At 39.7% G+C, this 13855-nt stretch overlaps 1 protein-coding gene across 1 annotated transcript in view; it reads right to left on the bottom strand.

Annotated features, from left to right (window-relative positions):
• ank2a (ankyrin 2a, neuronal) overlaps nt 1-13855 on the bottom strand; it is a 153675-nt gene that overhangs the window by 44716 nt on the left and 95104 nt on the right. The window contains exons 29-35 of the mRNA XM_088343031.1: nt 11080-11304; nt 10864-10962; nt 5401-5555; nt 1656-1867; nt 1365-1572; nt 1206-1302; nt 773-1001 (exon numbers count right to left, since the gene is read on the bottom strand). Coding sequence (XP_088199157.1) covers nt 773-1001; nt 1206-1302; nt 1365-1572; nt 1656-1867; nt 5401-5555; nt 10864-10962; nt 11080-11304 — 1225 coding nt within the window. The remainder of the gene's footprint in view (nt 1-772; nt 1002-1205; nt 1303-1364; nt 1573-1655; nt 1868-5400; nt 5556-10863; nt 10963-11079; nt 11305-13855) is intronic.

Genomic DNA, 13855 nt, shown 5'->3' with positions numbered 1-13855 from the left:
ATAGCGCTTTTCAAGTCAATGACTTCCAAAAGCGCTTTACAATGTGCTTCACATTTCCCAATAGCGGCCATGCAGCCATGTAAGGCGCTAACCTGCTTATTGGGGGCATTAGGGGTTCAGTGTCTTACCCAAGGACACTTCGACATGTTACACGGAAGAGCTGGGATTCGAACCTCCGATCTCATGATCCCCAGACGAGCGCTCTACCTCCTGAGCTACTCATTTTTTCTGCACTCTTCACATTATACATCTGGATTCAATTTGGTATATTAGCGGTTAAGCTGGTAGAAGTAACATCTGATTATATTCCTGTACTTACAACCAACAGAAGCTTATTTTGTACAGTGGATGCTCATTTTCTAAATTCAATGTCGTGCACCGCAGCATTTAACAGCCCAGCAACAGGTAGAACAATTTTGGCAGCCAGTCGACACAGCAATCTACCACTACAGTAACTAAATAAGGTCTGGATTAAAAGGTCTGTATTAAATAGTTTTCAAGTATTTAGCAACATAGCATAACTATTCTTTTCAAACAGAGCCTTTGGGACAGCACTGTAAACTACAGGTTGACATCTGTGTATTTAGAGCTCTTTCTAGTGGGTAATTGGTTTGTGGCATTGTATTTGTAATAGGCATGTTTTAGGACACGTATAAATGTTTATCAAGACCAAAACAGGTGAACAAACAGTTCAAAAACAAATTTACATCAACAACGCTTTAAGTATTCCCTCTTCTATATTGAACTCCACCCACTCAATATTACACTGCACCTCGACGTCTCGGCTTCGCGCGACTTCCGTGAAGTTTTCTTGTTGCTCCAACGTCTTGTCCATTTTGTCGTCTGTCATACAGAAGCACCGAAGTCGTGCTTCGATTGGATCCAAGGTCTTGGCAAAGATGACAAACTTGGCCATGTATGGGACGCATATGATCTCTCTGTACAACTGAGAGCCAAAACTGACAGCATCCTGGACTTGTCGACAATCAATCAGCCAGAATCTAAAAATTGGGGAAAATAATGACATTGTAGTGAAATATGAATTGGAGGTTGGTAAGAATCAACCAATAAATTGCCTGTGGATTGTTATTGTTGTTGGTTTAGATTCCTGGTTGTAACACTTAATTACATTTTTGTAAACAAACACATAAAAATAAATTAAATAACACAAGAGATTCGTATTCAAAATTAGATGTATGCCTTACCTTGCTGACACATTGGTGGTGAAAGAAACACACTGATTAACGAAGGTAAGAGGTGTAGAGCCGGTGATGTCTTCCCACTGAGCTGGTGTTGTTCCGCCTGAAACACAAGACGGTTGTTTTAATTTGAGTCCAAACTTTAAATAATTTCAAGGTACACACCCGTTATACTGCAAAGCAAACGTAATGTGGGCGTTTCCCCACTGTACACAGGTCCGACCCCTTCATTGTTTGGGGTCTTTGGAATTGGGATCGTCATGGTTATGGGTTTGTGGAACTTCCTTCGTCTTGGTTCCAACGTGACGATCGGACTGAATGTCGCCTTGTTGCCAAGGACTTTCCTCACCACATCCACTTCAATGGGTTGAGCCTGAGATTTTTGTATGAAACGCCACAAGAAATACATCAGATTACTTTCCATATTGTATGCATGGAGGAGCTAGAGGTACAGACCTGCAGTCCAACTCGGATTTTTTTAGTGAGGGCTCCCTCAGGAAAAACCGCCTGTACTTGTGGAACTAGAGTGCTACTGAGGACACCACCCTCTGGACCGATCAGATGGCTGTCCTGCTTTATCCTAGAAACGACGGCAAAGTACTGTGGGAAGTCTCTGGTAATGATGCGACAGATTCTTTTCTTCTCAAGTTCCTCAGGGGAATCCAGTTCTGTAAAGTCCAAAGGTTGTTCATTAAAATAAAACCAGTTAATTAAACATGTTCTAAAGAACAGTTATTTAGTTCTGAGACAAGAGACCATTAAAGGTGTAAGGTATACGTTGGTTGTTGAACAAGCCCCATCTATGACTGGTCAATTTTCAAACTAACCAGGTATATTACTGCCGCACCTAACCCCAACTTAAGCAAAGTGGGTTCGAAAGGAGACACTGGAAAGTCTTTGTGGCCCATATTCTTAAACTGAGTCTGGAACAATAAACTTTTTTATTGGAAAGTGCATACTATGGAGATTGGATGCATCAGGAAACGTCAAGCCATCAGTTAAGTAGCTCATCTGACAAACAAAACAGTGTGGAACACTATCAGAAGGAACATTGGAACCTACGAAGAACTGTTGTCATCTGTGTGCAGACAGAAACTTCAGTGGTATGGTCACGTCACAAGATCAACAGGACTGGCCTTGATTGTTCTCCAGAACACAGTCCAAGGTGACATGAGGAGAGAGGGACAGAGAAAGAACTGGGCCAACTTTGCCATGACCCAAATGCAGATCAGTAACCATCAGCAGTGGGGAAAGCTGCCCAGAGTTGTGTCCTCAGTGGTGCCCCAATGATCCAAGTGGTTAAAAGATCCAGGAACCAGGAACTGTTGGAATTATATACATATATTTATCCCACAGTTGACATTAATATGTTATAAGTGTTCTCAGCCCTTTGTGTAGAGTTTTCAGTTTGTAAGCTGTTCTTCAAGCCCATGAGTTGTTTTTTGTACAGTCTGTCTCACATACCAATGGATGCACCCTGACCTGGAATATGCAATAACTAAAGTTTTTTTTAAGAAGAAAGGAGGACAGAGGCCAGCTGTGATCATCGGGTGGAAAGCAGGCCGTGCGAAAGAAGATTAATTAACTCAGCGTAGCAACAGTCAGACAGCAGTCTCAACTAGTCCTTAATAAAAAGAAGGAAGAGATCGGAGATTTCTTCAGAGTGAGCGGGGAGATTTGTAACAGCCCGGTCTCCGCCGCTCTCATTATAATGATTAATAAAATAACCAATTCTCAATGACCGATTCTCTATGTCTTCTTTTATTTCAGAGCGTTTTATCATAAATGTTGGGGACTTAAACCTAACAGGAACCAAAACTTTTTAAATGCCGTTTCTGATCAATAAGACTATGACTTTGGTCACGTCTTTAGTTCCGTCCAAGTAGGATGATGTGACCGAGCTACTTTGAGAAATTTAGCTGAGTAACTGAAAGTCCTAATTTTTGCAAATGTTAATCGTGTGGTGATTAAAAGAAGGTCCATCTCAGAGGTGATCAGGTATTGACTTACTAACTAAATGTTCCAGTCAGTCTGCTATTGTATTTTTTCCTAGCTGGTAAAGCTCCTCTGGGTTCCTTATACTTCAGCTCATACATCCGAAAGGGGTACGCTTGTCATGCTCCATAACAGTCATTGTCACAACTGCCCCAAACACCAAAATACTCCTAATAAGCTGCAAAGCCCGAGTGCTAAAACGCTCCCAATAAGATGGCTAGAATGCCAACCCAGGTTGTTCCCAGGTCCAAGCCAGGACTGTATGGACGATTGAATTCTGCTCTGCAGCAAAGCAACGGACTTCAGGATTTCAGCTTCTAAATACATTTTCCAATTGAGCCTTAGTTGCTAGTGTTGTATTTTCATAAATCTCCATTGTAGATTAGCATTAAACGTGCATAGAATTTCTATCAAAACAACGTAACCCACTAACTAACTGTACAAAGAACTTACGTAAATTGACGTGTAGCCACATTCAAATTAATGACTTATTAGGAGGTATTTCATTTATTATCCTGAAAAAACGTTTTTTAAAACTTGTGTTGTGATACAACAGGGGGGACATGCTCAAGAGAAATAATAAACTCGCCGTTTCAAATTAATTTATCAATTATTTATTCAAATAATTAACTGACCCAAATATTTGCTGTAAAGATTTTAGAGAACAAGTCTAGATCAGTATTTCTCAACTGGTGGGTTTTTTCTTAAGCGGATCGTGGGCCTTTGCCCTGGCAAAATAATATTGTTAGGAAGAAAAAAAACATCCGCTCGATCTCTTCTTCATTGTGATTTTGTTTGTTTTATTTTTTTTCTCCCCATAATAATGGGTGCCAAGAAAGTTCGTGAAAACGGGAAGGAAAAGTGAAAAACAGTGACAACATTGATCGAGTCGAAAAGGGAAAACATAATACAAAAATGTTGTACGAGTATCTGCCAATGAAACACTGGTTGAAGGTACAATAAATGGTTTAAAAAATGTATATATTTGTATATATGTATGTATATATTTCTAGCTCTTTTTACCAGTATATTGTTCTTTATTATCCACACAATTTTTTTAATTATTACCTATGTACAAGAGTTTTTAATATTTTGAAGTACGTAGTATGTGGCTATTTTAAAGAGGTTTTAGGGGGTCGCTTAAACGCGATGCAGTGAGTTTATACAGTATTTGGATTTGAAGTTGTTTTAGTTTTTCAGGTTATTTTGTTTTTGAAAAAAGGTGAATGTATTCTTCTATCACGGCTTTTAACTGCACAATTCTTTCATTTGATACATTTGAGAATTGGGTTGTTTTTGAGTCGCAGCTTGTCTCAGGTTTCGTTCACCTTTTTCATGGCCAAATTCAAGCACCTTTTAAGGACTTTCCAAAGCAATTTTTCATATTTTAGAGTAACATTAATTGACAAAATTCGATGTGTACTTTGTAAATCCACACATTCTATCTGCGATTTATATACTAGATTTTTAAGCTTGCGTATGCATTTATCACAAAATATGATTTCTAGATCTTGAGTAACTCGCCAATATATTTGTTTAGACAAATCTCTCCGGATATGAGTGTTGGGTAAAAATGACATTAATATGCTGATATTTTCATTTGCAAGTTTTTTTCCCATTACAGTTTACCACTGGGAAATGCTACTTTAAAATCTTTCAGAATAAAAGTCCATAATTAATATGTCATCTTATCCGCACTAATCCACATTTCATAGTTCCCTGTTTAACTGTGGCATGTATCTGTCCTCTTAATCGCTACCCATAGGGGGCGATGATGTTTCTTTGGACAATGATGTACAAACTAAAGGCAGCTGTACTTTGTCACAAAGAAAGAAAAAATACGATTGCAAAGTGAAGTTACCAGAGAGCAGTGTCGGCGTTATTTTCAAACAAACTTGTTGAGAAACATGACAACAATTTTCCAAGCAATTCAAGAACCTTTGAATCCTTGTAAACATTAAAACATTAAAATTCAAGCATTTGCAAGGATATCAAGCACAAACGAGCCCTGGTCTAATTAGGGTGGAATTGTGGGTCCTTAAATCAGACAAGTTGAGAACCACTGGTCTAGGTGTTGGACCCATTATTTCAAAATTGGAATGCCCAACAAATTTTCAAATGAAAGAATCTACTCTCTTCTATCTGCATTTAAATATTGTATTTATCTTATATTCCAGACAATGATTCAACTTCTTTGAGCCCTTACTTTCGTCCATTCCGTTTAGTATCTGGTTCAACTCTTCCTCGGTGAAATCGCAGTGATGCTCCCTCCAATTTTCTCCTGATTCACTCCTCAAAATGACCAACTCCCTCTCGGTACCCCTCAGAGCGGCGAAATGTGGGATCTCAACAATCACAGGACTACAGAAAAAACAAAAAACAGAAGAGGCTCACTAAACTGATTGACATCAAATATTCGTCTATGAGATATGACCGTTAAATGAAGAATCACCTTAACAGGTAAAAGAACAGAATTACAAAATTAGGCGTAAGTCATGCTGGATAATATTAATATGGGTTTTGGATTAAACATAACACAAAACAGCAGGCTTAACAGTACAAAAACATGGGAATAAATGGACAATAAAATGGGCAAAATAAAAAAGAGGCATAATTTTAGTCTGAAAAGTGTCTTTTTGTTCCTTAAATCTCTGTGTTGTTATTTTGAAATGTGTCACTGCATATAAATAGTCGTTGTCGTATGATCCCTTCATTCACAACATTTTTATTATTTCAGTCATTTATAATTTCTTGACTCATGTAATCCTAATTAATCCATTATTTATTCATTTATTTGGCTTCTCCACTATCTCAGCCATGTTTTATTTTGTGGGCAAAAAGTGGACTTGTCATAACCGGTCCTGTTAGAGCTGGTTTGGACAAAGACCCCTTACTCTGAGGAATTTCCACTTTAGATCTCTTAGAGGTGGAGTGGGAATTTCCCATTTCGTTTCGTTTTTGTCATGGCCCACCCTATAAAAGTAATGATTTGGTTGTATGTGCGTCATTCATTGTTATGCTTGTTTTATCAATTGGGTTGGGGTTGGGGAAATCGGATGCCTGATACATACGTCAATTTGGAGGTGTATAAAAGTGGGAATAATGGTGACTGTCAGGTTTACGACCAGGAACGGCAAAAAGTTTTGACCGCTAAGCTGCGCTACGCCAATGTGAAAGCTGGCTATTTGTTGTCCCTTTGGCTCATGTGTGTTTGGCTCATTTTAACGGTACTATTTTACTTACTACTGCAAGTAGAATAAATATGATCATTCTGTTTTCAGTGCTGTTACTTTATATCACTTTAAATCAACAGTTGGAAGCTCCAGTCACTTCAGTTAACATCTTACACGTCTGACTAGCTCCATTCGGCATATGGATACCTCAGCAGTACAGTATTGGACTGAACTCATTTACATTGGTCTTTGCACTTGCGACATATAGCCTAGTTCACCTATGCCTGGGGTATTCTGTAATAAAAACCTCAACGGCACAGCTCAGTTCCAGAAGAATGTAATGAGGAAGAGGGACAGACACACAACATAGAGTAAAGAAAATAAGTATTTGAACACCCTGCTATTTTTTATTTGTGTTATAAAACTGCAAATAAGTATTTGAACACCTGAGAAAATTGAGAAGATTTTTAATTGGGTTCAGGTCTGGAGACTGGCTGAGCCCTGCTCAAACCTTCATATGCTTCTTTTGGAGACACTCCTTGGATTTCCTGTCTGCATGCTTCGGGTCGTTGTCGTGTTGGAAGACTTAGCCATGACCCATCTTCAATGCTCTGACTGAGGGAAGGAGGTTGTTCCCCAAAATATCACAATACACGGCCAAAATCATCCTGTCTTTAACACTTGTCCTGTCTCATGTGCAGAAGAACACCCCAAAGCTTGATGCTACCACCCCTGTTCTTCGGAGTAGGGATGGTGGATTGTACTCTTCATTCTGCTTCCTCCAAACATGCTTAGTGGAATTATGACTAAAAAGTTATATTTTGGTCTCATCTGACCACAAAACATTCTCCCACGATTACTCTGTATCATCCAAATGGTCATTTGCAAACTTAAGACGGGCCTTGAAATGGGCTGGTTTAAGCAAGGGAACCTTTTGTGCCATGCATGATTTCAAATCATGACGTCTTAGTGTATTACCTACAATAACCTTGGAAACGGTGGTCGCAGCGCTTTTCAGGTCATTGACCAGGCCTGTCATGTAGTTGTGGGCTGATTCTTCACCTTTCTTAGAATCAATGAGACCCCACGAGGTGATATCTTGCATTGAACTACACTCCGATTGAGATTGACTGTCATGTTTAGCTTTTTCCATTTTCCAATGATTGCTCCAACAGTGGACCTTTTTTCACCAAGCTGTTTGGGAATTGCTCCATAGCCCTTTCCACTCTGGTGGAGGTGTACAATTTTGTTTCTGATGTCTTTGGACAGCTCTTTGGTCTTCGCCATAGTACAAGTTAAAGTCTTACTGATTGTTTAGTGGACAGGTGTCTTTATGCAGCTAACGACCTCAGACAGGTGCATCTGATTCAAGATGATACATGGAGTGAGCCCTTCTAATGGGCAGACTAACAGGTCTTTCAGGGTCAGAATTCTACATGATACACAGCTGTATCACACAAATCAATTGTTAAAAAAAACAAACGCATCGTGATTTCTGGATTTTTCTTTTAAGTTTATCTCTCTCACAGTGGACATGCGCCTACGATGAAATTCTCAGAACCCTCCATGATTTATAAGTGGGAGAAATAGCAAAATAGCAGGGTGTTCAAATACTTATTTTCTTCACTGTAAATAAATCTACCAACCCAGACTTTAATAGACTTTTCGCAAGCCCTCCACTCAGTGCAAACGACCTTTTTGAAGTAATTGGCATTTTTTTTTGTCAATAGATTTATCATCAGTTACACCAAAGAGTTCATTCCCTTGTGCTTTTTTAGCATTTATTTACATCTTTCAAATATCAAATATCAGACAAACACAGTGATATCTGAGAAGTGATATGAAGTTTATAGGATTTACAGAAAATCTTCAATAATTGCTTAAACAAATGTAGACTGGTGCATACATTTGGGCACCCCAAAAGAAAAATTACATCAATATTTAGTAGATTCTCCTTTTGCAGAAATATCGGCCTCTAAACACTTCCTATAGCTTCCAATGAGGGTCTGGATTCTGGTTGAAGGTATTTTTGACCATTCTTCTTTACAAAACATCTCCACTTCAGTCAGGTTTGATGGTTTCCGAGCATGGACAACCCGCTTTAAATCACAATTCAGATTTTCAATAATATTTAGGTCTTGGGCAGACCTGGGCACTCCGGTCCTGGAGGGCCATACGTCCTGCCAGATTTTGAAGTTTGCTCTTCTTTAACTCAGGTGATACAAATTGTAACCTCATTAGCAAGCTAGCAAGTGCTCGTTAACGATACTGGTGATTATAACCTCAAAAATCACACAGAACAGACGGCCCTCCAGGACCGGAGTGCCCAGGTCTAGTCTAGGGACTGAGATGGCAATTCCAGAACATTGTGGTTGTTCCTCTGCATGAATGACTTAGTAGAATTTGAGCAGTGTTTGGGGTCATTGTCTTGTTAAAGTATCCAGCCCCGGCCCAACTTCAGCTTTGTCACTGGTTCTAGAACATTGTTTGCAAGAATCTGCTGATACTGACTGGAATCCATACAACTTTCAACTTTAACAAGATTGCCAGTATGTGGGTAGAGTTTGACTGTTCTCACTATCCTTTGCCTATGCTTATCTGAGATTTTCCTTGGCCTGCCACTTGGCTTTAACTAGCACCAGTGGGCTGCTATTTCCTCATTACGTTCCTCACAGTGGAAGCTGACAGCTCAAATCTCTGAGCTTTGTGTATCCTTCCCCTAAACCATGATGTTGAACAATTTTTGTTTTAAGTTGTTCTGAAGCTCCCATGTTGCCACTCTTCAGAGAAGATAAAAAGAAGAGAACAACTTGCAACTGGCCGGCTTAAATGCCCTTTGTCATGATTGGCTTCACCTGTGTATGTAGGTCAAGGGTCAAAGAGCTTACAATACAAATTTTGTGTTCCAACAATTAGTGCTAAAGGTAGTCAATAAATAAAACAACAAGGGTGCCTAAATTAGATAGATAGATAGATAGATAGATACTTTGTTCATCCCCGAAGGGAAATTCACATTTCCAGCAGCATCCCTGAGCTGAGAACAATCGAGAACAATCGAAAATAACACGGGAGCTGCTGGAGTGGCTGCCATTCGTGACGGCGCCGGAAGAAAAGATTCAATTTGAATCATGTACAAACAAACAAACAATTGAATCATGTACAAACAAACAAACAAACAAAATATTCATGTTTCAATAATTAATGCACATGTCTACTTTTGTTCATTGCACACTTTCTGTAAATCCTATGAACTTCATTTCCCTTCTCAGATGTCACTGTGATTGTCTGCTAGATAATATATTTAACTGAAAATGCTGATCCAAACAACCAATGATTTATAAAGGAAAATCAGGGGTGCCCAAACTTTTGCATACAACTGTAAATGGTGTGTTAATGTGATACAATCTATGCCTTTTTACATGCTATCTATATCACCAGCGGGCTAGAGGTCAAGTTTCGCCACTCTCACCGCCGTGACCTGGGTTTGATTCCTGTTGTTTACTTCCACAAATTTGTACCGTAAGTGGATAAAATGTGCAACTGTTACACACAACTAAATACAGTGCAGTTTGAATTCCATGCTCCTTTTACAGTAATCCCTTGTATCGCTTTTTCGCTACTTCGCAGATTTTCATTGTGTATTGTGTTCTGCATTCTGATTGGCCAAACAGTTGCCCCGCCCTTTTTCTGCTTGTCTGCCTGCGTGTCAATGATGTTGTACACATACTTACAACAGCTTGCCGAATATACATTATGTATGTGCAAATTTGTAAAATTTTTAAGTTTATCCAAAAGCCATCAGGTAAACGAAAGACCACAAAAGCACCAAAAGGCAGAGGAGGATTATTTCTATCCCCAACAAAGTTTAATTTCTCCACATGCTAAACTCTCTGGCACTTTTTAAAAATGTTTGATAACCAAAAAATCTATGGTTTCTGTAACACAGAACCGGAAGGTCAATGCAGAAATGCATAATGTCCACATGGTGGTGGCAATGATTCGTGTAAAGAGGACCAAGTCCGTAATTTGTACAGATAGGCAATAAAACGGCCAGATCATTCCAAGAATAATAATTTGACAGAAAGTATTTGTAAAAAATGCTTATAAAGTACAGTAATTTATTTTATTAAACAAAAACTAGAGCCTGTCAATTAGGTTAGTTCTTCAGTAAATAAATCAATAAAAGTTTCTACTTTGCAGGTTTTGACTACTGCGGTACATTTTTGGAACGCAATCCCTGTGAAAAATAAGTGATTAATGTAGTTCAGCACACCTTAAATATTAAAACTATATGACAAAAGACTATGTTTTGAGTGGTGGGCCCTATAATATAAATTGTGGTGTGGAAATTAAGGTGTACAGCTCATGCAGACAAATTCTACCTATTAGCATATCATAAACAAAAACAGAAAAAACAGATTATATACAATAACAAAAAGAACACGATCTTGGATGGAAACTGGGTCTTGGGGTCGGGCAGGGTGTACCCCTCCTACCCGAGGAACTTGGTTCCTGGAGGACCCAGTTGAAGGATGCGACTGACCAGGCTCTCGCCCTCGTTGAGAGGGGGCGGAGCTGTTGGAAGGTGAAGCTTACTGATCCGTGTGCAGCACAGGAAGGATTGAAAAAGACAATGTGAACAGGAAACCCCCAAAAAAGCCAAACACTGGCGAAAGCTCGGAAAAACTTCCCCCCCATTCGTCATTGCTCACCCCAAGAACTGGGTTCCGGTTGGTCCAACTTCAATGATGCGACCGGCCAGCCCTTCTCCTTCCACCATGGGAGGCATTGAAGCTAGACGGTGTCTCTTGACAAGCCGGCATGTCACCCTGGTAGGGGCTGAACACTTCCTCGGTGGCACGATGATTCGTAAGCCGTTATGACGACAGCCGCGCATGGCTCCGCCTCTCGCGTCCACCATGAAACTGACAAGAAAGCTAAAAGACAGGCGAGCAATATAAGTAGCTTAAAAGTGTGTCCAAGGATTTGCTTGACAAGGACAAAAGGAGGGACGGGAAGGGGGAGACATTCAGTCATAATTCAGTTTTTTTATTTACAAAAGGACAAAGTGAGTTCTGTTTGGGTCAGGGGTTGGGGACGTATGGCCGGCGAACCTGTTGCGGGGATATACCGTAAATTCCGGACTATAAGCCGCTACTTTTTTCCCAAACTTTCAACCCTGCGGCTTATTCAGTGATGCGGCCAATTTACGTAATTTTTCTAACGGCCGGCAGCGGCGCTCGACTACAAACGGTAAGATTTAGACCGGTGGAATAAATGCGCCGAGGAAGACTGCAACTTCTTGGCTTGTGTATAGATTAATTTAGCGTAAACATACCCTTATCATGCAAAATTCAAAAAGAAAGGCACATGACGCAGCACATGAGGAAGATGAGGACGGTTTACCGAGATTTTTACAAGTACGGTATGTTTTTTTAACAGACCCGTTTACTGTGTTGCGAGCGTGTTGCTACCATTAACTGCCCTGTCACAGGCACTGTTTGGGATGAAAGTTATATTATTATTATTAAAGCCTTGAAAACTCTTTCGGTGTCCCGTCTTTCTTTGTAAATATGTGTACCGTATTTTCCGCACTATAAGGCGCACCTAAAAGCCTTTATTTTTTTTTCAAAAGCTGACCATGCACCTTATAATACAGTGCGCCTTATTTATGGATCAACATTAAGTCGCAAAGTCTTCCAACTAACTTGCAGCCGCCGACTAGATTTTCCCCCGAACGCCAAGCAGTCCGCGGTGTATGCTGGGATTTATTTACCGGCGTTTCATTGTCTAACCAATGTGTCAATCATCATTTGAATCGATCACTATCGGCTAAAGTTATTCGGAGGTCAAGGGGCGGATCCTTTTTATCATTTACAGGCTGGCATAGGCTTAAACGGCAAAACAAAGCCTGCAATTGGCCGAAAAATATGTGTCAATCATCATTTGAATCGATCACTATTGGCTAAAGTTATTCGGAGGTCAAGGGGCGGATCCTTTTTATCATTTACAGGCTGGCATAGGCTTAAACGGCAAAACAAAGCCTGCAATTGGCCGAAAAAGATGAATGTGTATAGCACGTGGTTGACGGCATAAAGAAAGCATTTTTTTACTATTCTGTATTTGTAAATATTTTATTTTCCTGGATTTACTACACTCACGGATATAAGAGGACATTATGAACACAACGACTTTGGTGAGCTACTCTGGCTATTTATTATCCCTGTATTTTGTTTTCAGACTGAACTCGATGTTTCTGTGATAAGCGGTGCAGATAATGGATGGAGTGTCTATTTTTAAATCAAACTCAATTCCAAGTGTTTATTGTCATATGCACAGTAAAGTTGCGAGCGAAAAAGAAAATAGAAACTAAGGAATGGTTGGCATTTCTTGAATCCCAAGACTTTAACCTTCCGAATGATATTTGAAACGATGCATTTGAGTGACATCGTACGGACACCGCATCCGCACGTGTTCTCGACACGTATTTGCATCTTTGCAAGCTTTCGGAATGTTAAAGGGGGGTAATAAGTTTGACTGAACTATTTGACTGTTTTGTCGATGTTCCCATTGTAGCACCTTATAATCCGGTGCGTCTTATGTATGTCAAAAATAGGACCAAAAACTATTTTTTTGGGGTGCGCCCTATAACCCGGTGCGCCTTATAGTGAAGAAAATACGGTAACGATGTATAATATGTATTTGCAACTGTATATTTTTGTAATGTATTTATTTGTATTTATTTTACACTTATTCTGCACGGGCAAATGAAAAAGAAGGGGCGGAACAAACGCAGGGTGACGGGAAGTGGGGTAAAGGTGAGGAACAGACAGACCTGTTTGTGGACGCGGCGGACAATAGTGGATATATATTTTGCCCACCCTTACCTTTGGAAATATACACTTTTTTCCTTGGATTACTTTCAACTGGAACTCTGCAGGTCTGCATCAAACCTTAAGTACCGGTATCATTTTCCATTCATTTTTGGACTGTGTACTTTAATGAAGGACATTTAGTTTCAATCGCGGGACTTAAAGTCGGGTTTGGGTTAATTTTGTGTTAGTGTTAAATTTTTAATGTGGGCGCATGCGGCTTATATAGAGGTGCGGCTTGTGTAAGTACAAAATCGGTTTTCCTCTTAAAATGTGGTGGGTGCTTCTTACAAACAGGTGCGCTCTATAGTCCGGAATTTACGGTTATTAACTTTAGAACGTATTTCGGACGGTATTGCAATACCGTGTTTCTACCACTAATGACGCTGCAGCACTTTTCTTCTCCTTTGAGACTAGTGCGAAGAAATCTCAATATTATATTTTACGAGTCTCTTAATCAATAACACAATTCATAATTCAGACGCGAGTGTTACGTCTGCCTTCTACCTTTTAAGCGTAGTTTGCGTGAAATATGAAAAAAAAAACGATGAATGACAAACAATGCATTTGAGGTCTGAAGAGAAGGATTCACATTGATTAAACAAAATCGAGGATA

Source organism: Urocampus carinirostris, chromosome 8, assembly GCF_059441175.1.
Source record: "Urocampus carinirostris isolate Australia breed hairy pipefish chromosome 8, RoL_Ucar_1.0, whole genome shotgun sequence".
Lineage (NCBI taxonomy): Eukaryota > Metazoa > Chordata > Actinopteri > Syngnathiformes > Syngnathidae > Urocampus > Urocampus carinirostris.
The sequence above is the reverse complement of the archived record's forward strand: the minus strand, read 5'-3'. Positions and strand labels throughout refer to the sequence as shown.